At 40.5% G+C, this 8,053-nt stretch overlaps 1 protein-coding gene across 7 annotated transcripts in view; it reads right to left on the reverse strand.

Moving 5' to 3' along the window:
- Positions 1–6,885, reverse strand: part of LOC125904477 (MAP7 domain-containing protein 1-like) — a 57,005-nt gene extending 50,120 nt beyond the window's left edge. For 3 of the 7 annotated variants that reach the window (XM_049601891.1, XM_049601889.1, XM_049601888.1), the window contains exon 1: positions 6,510–6,885. In XM_049601891.1, coding sequence (XP_049457848.1) covers positions 6,510–6,576 — 67 coding nt within the window. In that variant the 5' untranslated portion in view covers positions 6,577–6,885. The remainder of the gene's footprint in view (positions 1–6,509) is intronic. The other 4 variants (XM_049601890.1, XM_049601894.1, XM_049601892.1 and 1 more) reach the window with 3 other exon arrangements.
- Positions 6,886–8,053: the final 1,168 nt, after the last annotated feature.

Below are 8,053 nucleotides of genomic sequence, written 5' to 3' on the forward strand. Positions count from 1 at the left end.
TCACAAATCAATTTAAAGGGAATAAAATTTTCAAGTTATGTAAGCAAACACACATTAGGTTGCAAGTAATAGTATGACAAGGCCTATATGAAACTGATATAAGTAACACTTTCTCACTGATTGATAGAGGTGAGACAAAAGCCCTACTCACATGGACACAAAGTAAAGCCAATATGGTAGTTGGCATAATATGGTAGGTAAATGACGGTGGAATTTTTACTTTACAAATTACATATATTGCAGATTAGCACAGTGTTAAGATCACAGACAACCTCCACAGTTATTAAAAATTACTAGAGGTGCCCAGGTAATACCAGTCCTGTGCAAATAGGGCTAAAGTCATTGCTTTGCAAGTCCCAAGTCCAAGTCTTGTGTCAAGAACAAGTCCCAAGTCCAAGTCCTATTCTTTGTCCCTAAAAATGTCCTTATTTGTCTGTAAGCTGGTCTGCTGTATAAAACACACGTCCCCCTCCCGCTAACACAACCTGACTCGTTGCTGTCATTATCCCTAAAACGTGTTTAAAGCATAATTTTTAATCTTAGGGCTCTGCATTTAAGTCAAAAGTTAAGGTGCAAGTCTTCTTTGATTTTGTCAAATCAAGTCTAAAGTAACTAGACTGGTGACTAAAGTCCACACCTCTGCTTATCAGTATAACAGGAATTAAAGTCTGAATCAGCCATCAGTCAGCTTTTAATTTACAATATTAAACATCCTCTGGTGCAGTGGTTCCCAACTGGCACATCCCCGAGGACCAGATTTCTCCTTCGTCATTAGCTCAGGGTCCGCAGAGTTTAATATCCTCAGCGTCATTCTTGTGTTTGGCCATGTCATCCAGCTAGTAGTTCTCTGTTAAGCAGCTGTCCGTTATTCCCTCACTCTAAAGCAGGAAACAGCACTTCAAAACAAAAGCTATGCGCTGGAAAGTCACTGTACTTAAAAATAAAGTGTTTTTTTCCAAACTTGACATGTTTGTGAGTCACCTGTGGTCCATTCAGAATGGTCCCACTGCCCCATTTTGGACCGCGACCCACCAGTTGGGAACCACTGCTCTCGTGCACAATCAGTCACAGCTCTTAAACAGTCACAGGTGTGTAGGTGTTGCTACAATGACTCTAATCTATAAAATGTGATATGATGGTTCCTTGTCATGACTAAACTCTGCCTCACGCCGTTCCCTAACAGGATTATGCTGCCAACAGGATTATTACATATCAACATCCCATTCATGAATTCGACTTTTTTTAATGCTGGATATGGAGGGAAACATGACTAATCTGTGCATAAGCAGTCAGGAAGCTACATCCGTCTCCTTCTTCATACTCAGCAGCAGAATAGAGCATTACCTCTCCTTTCCTGTGTGAGCGGTTAGCGTCATGGCGCTGATTTATAGCATGTGGTCACAGGGACCGCTGACGTGGAGGATAGAGGAGAGAGCGCTCTGGTCTCCTCCTCCTCCTCCTCCCTGCTTTTTCTTCAAGGATCCACTCAAACCACAACAACCCTGCCTAAACCTCGACTCCCCGTCCAGTTTCTCAGAGTCATTCTAGCCAAGACCTTCCACAAACTCAACCCTCATACCGCATGTACAAGCATTCGAGCCCCCGGGGGGCAAACAAGACACAGTTGGCATAGCTGTGAGAACTTGAGCCTTGTTGGACTGCAGACGCTGAGAGGAGCTTTGTCTTTGGTTTTAGTTTTTCCCTCTGATGCTAACAGCAAACAGTTGTACTCATGTACTTTGTACCTATACCCAAACTCTGTGGTAATACAGAAATGATAGTGTATCAATTAGTCAAGTAGTCCATCAATTGACCATTAGCTAATCTGCAACTACTTTGATGAGTAACTGGTTGTTCGCTGACACACTGGTTAGTCAACGTTGGCAGATTTACCCTCAAAATTCGTACAATGGTTTGAAACAATGGTCCTTAATTTCAAAAAGAGGTAGACAAAAGCAGGCCTCTCATGTCTAGACATAGAACAATGATCCTAAAAAGCAAAAGACGATTGTTGCTAGCAGGTTGTATAAGCTAAACCTTCGCGAGGGAGCTAATTAAGCTAGCATTCGTGTTGTGAGTTGGTCGCAGACACTTGCTGACTTGCTTTAAAATGAGAATCCTGTAAAATGGTCTTAAATATGCATTTGGTGGCTATAAATAGGCTACATGATACTGTGCTAAAATAACAGAGCTAATACTGACAGGTTTAGCTAGTTAATGATCCATGTATAAGATGTGGAAATACTGCTGTTGAGCTGTGTAGTAAAAATGTAACATTTGTTCTTTTTAACATATTTGTGTTTGTCTGCTTAACTTAATTACAAGGTAAAGATTATCACATTGTCTGTATTTTCAAACATGGACAGATTTAAAGTTACAAGTAAAAGGGCTTTAGGGATGAGGATTAAAGTTTCGCAAAATGTTTCTCAGATAGCGCTGGCTGGAGTGTCAACTTCCACAAATCCAAGTAGGACCATGCCATTGTTTTGCAAGTCACTATAGACTCAGGCTTGGCACTCTAGTCCAAAGTCAAGTCCCAAGTCAAGACAAACAAGTCTTGAGTTAAGTCACAAGTCCAGACTGAGAAGTCTCAAGTCCTACATCCTAAAGTTTGGGTTCTGAGTTGTAAAAAAGATATAATGCACTCTTCACCAAATGTAATGACATTTTAACATCAGAGTAATAACATATTACATTTATAAAAAATTGTGAATGCTTTTTAAAATTTGTATCTATTAGTTAAGCAAGTTTTTGGGAAGTTGTTGCGCCTTAGTCTGTAATCTTCAACCTCCTGCAACTTTACTGGATGCTGTTGGATTAAATACTGGGGAATTAAGTGTCGGCTTGCCGGAAATAAAAGGTGTTAACTGTAATTCAGGAAATAAAGTTCAATTAATTGATTTGTGGCACACTTTTTAAATAGCCTTTTAATCTTTGGACTTGTGAGGAAAGTATTAAGTATTTTCAATGCAAAAGTCAAAACAAAGTCATGAGTCACTGGTGTTTAAGTCCAAGTCGAGCTGAGAGTCTTTTTTGATTTTGTGTGATCGAGTCTTAAGTCATCAAATTTTTGATTTGAGTTCAAGCCATGTGACTCTAGTCCACACCTCTGCTGTGAGGATTTGTGGCTTATATATCATTGTAAATTGAATATCTTACATACAAAACAATTAACCAGTTAGTTGAAAAGGTCATCTCAATAATGAAAGTAATTGTAGTTGCAGCTCTACACGTAAATAATTAAACTCTACTTACTGGCCGGAAACCCCAGACCAAGGTCAATTCTTTTCTGGGTTTAATTGTGGACGATGACAGATAATAGTGGCAATTTGAAAGCCAGTGGGAGGAAGGTTTGTAGGCCAAAATCTACATTTCCACCCTGGCTGTGATGTTGAACACATGCCAAGAACATAACGTCAGCATGACTGGGAAGCTCTCAGGGCCAAGAGGGAGTCCACGTCTCATGATTACTTCCACAGAGGAGCATTTAACTCCACACCGAGACTGACTGCAGGGCAAGAGGGCTGGAAAAGCTAGTACGGTGACACTGCAGATAACATATACAATTTAAACTCCTTTCCAAACAAGTGCAGAGGTTCTCTGTCTGCACCACACAAAAAGTTAATTGTCTCAGCGGAGGACGGCCGGTGCCACTCCTATTGTGAGCCGCAAACAGAGAGTCTTTGAACATGTCATGTCTTGGAGAGTCTTGGTTTGACTCCAGCACTCACCAAGTTGGGAAGAAAGGAAGCCGCTAGCTTTATTTTGTCTCAGAAAAAACTCTTTTCTGCTCTGTAGCATTGACTTTGTAACACCAGCAGACACAAACAGAGACTGATTAAGTGGCGTAATGTCACTGGTTGACTGGTTTCAGTATGTGTGAGGGTTAGAAGGAGACATATAAGGTCAGGAGGGGTGAGTGTGTGTGTGTGTATTTGTGTACATATGTTAGGGATTTGGATGGTCCACATGCATTAAACCAAAGGTCTGCCAACCTCAGACCTGAGTAAATCATTTTGATATGATGATCATAGCTCTGCAGGTACAGTAAGCTGAAAAACAAACATACCCTAGTTGGCTTTGCTTTCTCTCTTTCTCTTTTTTTAACAAGAATAAGACTCGCAGCTCTCAGAAAGGAGTCAGACGGAGAGAAAGAATGTTTCTGTTTATCTAACGCCACTGCCTTTTTCGGCATCTAGCATTCCTGATAACGTCACATGTTGATCAACCCTGCTGCATGCTGCTGCTCTCCCTGGAAGGCCTGCAAGCAAATCATGCTTTGTTTTTCACCTTAGATCACTCATTGATGGGTGAATTTGCTCAAGAACAATGTGGGGCTTGTTGAGTATTTCAATAAACACTCATTTTACAGCAAGAATTACACCTGTGGCACATAAGTCTCATGATTAAGCACCAGACAACAGCATAAAACTTGACAACTGTGCTTTATATATGTTTGTGGGTATTAGCCGAAATGTCCGGCACACAGAAGAGTAAGTCCTGGCCCAGATACTGGCTTGCTACCATAGATGTATAATTATAACAAGACACTGAACCACAAGATGGCGCCTACTTACTCAAATGGAACTGCTCACCTGGCACATACGCCAAAATAAAGTGTCTAGCCTCTGGTTTAACTTCCTCAATACGCGCCCCACTGAATATGCGCAGTTATGTTTCACCCACTGGCTCCGCCCTCAATTTTCCCGAAGACATCACAGATTTTTAAAATTGATTTTCTCAACTCAAGAGAATTTTTTTTTACAATTATAAAACACTCCCGACAGAAAGAGTCCCTTGTTTGCAGTTCGAGGTGTCCTGTCAACTGTTCCACGGATGTCTCTTGACAATCTCTCTCTTACAATGACAGTCAATGGGAAAATGCTTTTTGGGCAGCAGGGGACTTTTGGCTGCAATACCACAAATAGCCACTGGGAAAAATTGGTAGCAAAGCTGAGCGGCTTTCCTGGGGTCCGGCTTGCTACACCAAATGTCCTGAAATATTGGCCGTTGCCCCTAGAGGCCTGTGGTCATCAGACCGATAGATGATGGGTTCCAAGATTGGCTGATAAGTATGTTTCTTGGTTCCAGTATATAAGAAAAAAAAATCTAGAGGAATTTTTGTCAAGAAAGAAAAATACTATGCCCAATGTTTGTCAAATATTGCTAACAGTATCTATAAAAATTCCAGTATCTGTCGAACTACAGTTTGCTATCCTTCGTTCACCAGCTGATGTACATAGAGACACCCACACATGCAGCGAGCCAGCACCATGACAGCCTGCCTTTGCAGTGATAAAAAGCTGCAGCAGACATTTCCCTCCATCCAAAGCTCTTCACATCAAGTGGAAACAGGAGGGGGGGGAGGGCTTCCAGTAGACAGAGTCACCTTCTACCAGTGCACAGGTCACAAGGAGGTGTGTGATGGAGGTGCTCTGTGTTTGAATGGATGGATTTAATATGTTTAATCCATACAAGACAAATTCATATAAGCCAGATCAAGAGTGAAAATAAGACCCATATATGTGGAAAATAACACTGACTCTATAGATATTTGATTTGCTATGCGGTTGCTAGGGGAACAGCTTCGGTCCGTGTTTATTTCCTGTCAGCTACCAAGGGTTCCTTGTTGGATAATGCATTAAGAAACATTCCAACAGGAAATACAAAGAGACCCTGTCAGGTTATAAAGGGTCTGTAGTGAATACTAGCCCAATTAGTATGTGCATGTAGCTTTCTTTTTCAGGATTTTAAAGAATATTTCAGGTTTTTGTTGGTCCATTTCATGAAAACATTACATTATTAAATCATTATAATATACAAGACCAGAAGAAAAGGGGGGTTTCACTTGAATTAAATCTCTCTGGGCTACTGGATCAGCTATAAAGAGGCTGAGCAGTGTGAGAAACCTCAGCTAGAGATGCAGATGCTCAAGCTCTGCATCAGCCAGTATCCACGGTGCAGAAGTGCTCTTGAGCAAGACGTGCTCTCCTGTATAATCTCACTGAAAGTGTGTGACAGCAGTGATTGTTTTCGCAAAGAGCACTGTGTCTCCAGCTGCACCAGCTTGTCTGATTGTACATGAGGGCCATTTTTCACCCTGTGCACCACTGACGTGTTTGGTAATGGAGACCACAGCTCAGTGCAGCATTTCCAGGATCTCTTGCTGGCTGGGAGGACCCGCCTGTTTTAGAGACGCAGACAACCCGCTGTTTGAGTTTGGAGGAATTACAGCAGGGTTGCTGAGACCTACAGACATTCAGACCTTTTTAAGATTGTGAGTGGGAGGAATGTGATGTGTTGCATTGCTGCAGCTGTTGAATCTGAAATGTCCAGGGAGGCTGATTCACTGGAAAACACCGACACACTTTAATTATGATTGGTTGGACATAAAGATAAAGGAAAATATAACATTTATAAGCAGAATCACCACTGCTACCCTTCTTGATTGTACAGAAACGTTATCCATGACCTATTTCTATGTACTGACTGTGATACAGGCTACTCACATTTGTCTGTTAGTGTCAGCTTCTCCTCGAAATTATGTCCCAGCTCCTTATAATCCATTGTTTCCATTCAGGCGGATCGATTCCCAGTTGCTGTCATTCCTCAGAGTCGCACAAGTACAGGAGATGAAACTCCCGGTACAGATCGCCCCAACACGCCCTTTGTAAATCCAACCGGAATAGAAGAAAAAGTGAACAAAAAATTATGTGGAAATAAAAACAGGATCCGACTGAAAACAGGAGGGGAATGTGTAAAATGTTAAATTATAATAAACTGTCGCCAGTGTCTCGTTACAATTACAGGCTCGGTCCTGTCCGGCGAGTCTTCAGTGGAAAATCTACAGTGTGGGAATAAAAAGCTTCAGTGAGTCCTGTGAGCAGCAGGACCGGAGTCAAGCTGAATCTAATGACAGCATCACTTCCGGTCAGGCTTTTTAGAATAAAATTATGCTCGTGCTTCAGGTAGGTTATTTTGACGAAAGACCCACTCAAGGTCCACTAACTAGGGGTTTCCAGAGCTTTCAACTGCATCTCGTGGTTTTACTCATAGACACAGACGGCTCAGTCGTCGTCACGTCACCTAGAAGACAGTCCACTGAGGAAGCCCGCGAAATGCAGATTAAAGCTCCAGAGATAAACTGGTAAGTGGACCTTGAGTTACTTTATTTATCTATTTATGTATTTATTGGTCAAACACGTTTCTAAGTAAAATAATTGACTTTTACTTTCTACTGCAGTATGTTGCCATGTGAAAAAACTATATTTTTAAAATATATTTTTCTGATTTTTACAGGCAATAAGCCGTAAACCATGACATGGCATAACATTCAACACACATAGCACATATACCATAATGAAACATCAAAATAAAATAAATAGGCTGTAATTTAAAAACAACAACAACAACAAAAATAATCTAGGCAGAATCAAGGAGGACTAATTTAATTAGTGATGGTCTTCTGGTAGTATGCTCATCATATTTTCATGTCAGAAAAGGTGACCTATATAATATGATTCATACACTGTAATAAACTTCATGCATGGTGAAAAATATTGTTTTTTCCTGGGAACTAGTATTTGTGCTCATGTAATGTGCATATGGAAACATACAAATGTGAATGTGTAGTATTGTGTAAATACTTCTAATATTAATATTCTAATATTACAGTAATAGAGCATCATCAGGTAATCAGAGCAAAATTCAGCCCCAAACTTGCACTTTCTTACAAAATGAAATCATGAAAACGTATCTATTTCAATCATTGTCTTACCAGGAGCTGTCTTGTTTGTCTGTGTCAGTGTTTCAGTCTCGTCGTGTTATTTTGTTAAGTGTTATATGTGAGTAACTAAACTAAACTAAGCTTGGCTAAGATAAGATAAGCTAAACTAAGCTAAAGAAAAGTAAAGTAAGCTAGACTAAACTAAGCTAAGCTAAGCTAAGATAAACTAAACTGAACAAAGCAAAGCAAAGCGCAGCTAAGCTAAACTAAACTAAACTGAACAAAGCAAAGCAAAGCACAGCTAAACTAAACTAAACTAAGCTAAAC

The sequence above is a fragment of the Epinephelus fuscoguttatus genome, linkage group LG17, assembly GCF_011397635.1.
Source record: "Epinephelus fuscoguttatus linkage group LG17, E.fuscoguttatus.final_Chr_v1".
NCBI lineage: Eukaryota > Metazoa > Chordata > Actinopteri > Perciformes > Serranidae > Epinephelus > Epinephelus fuscoguttatus.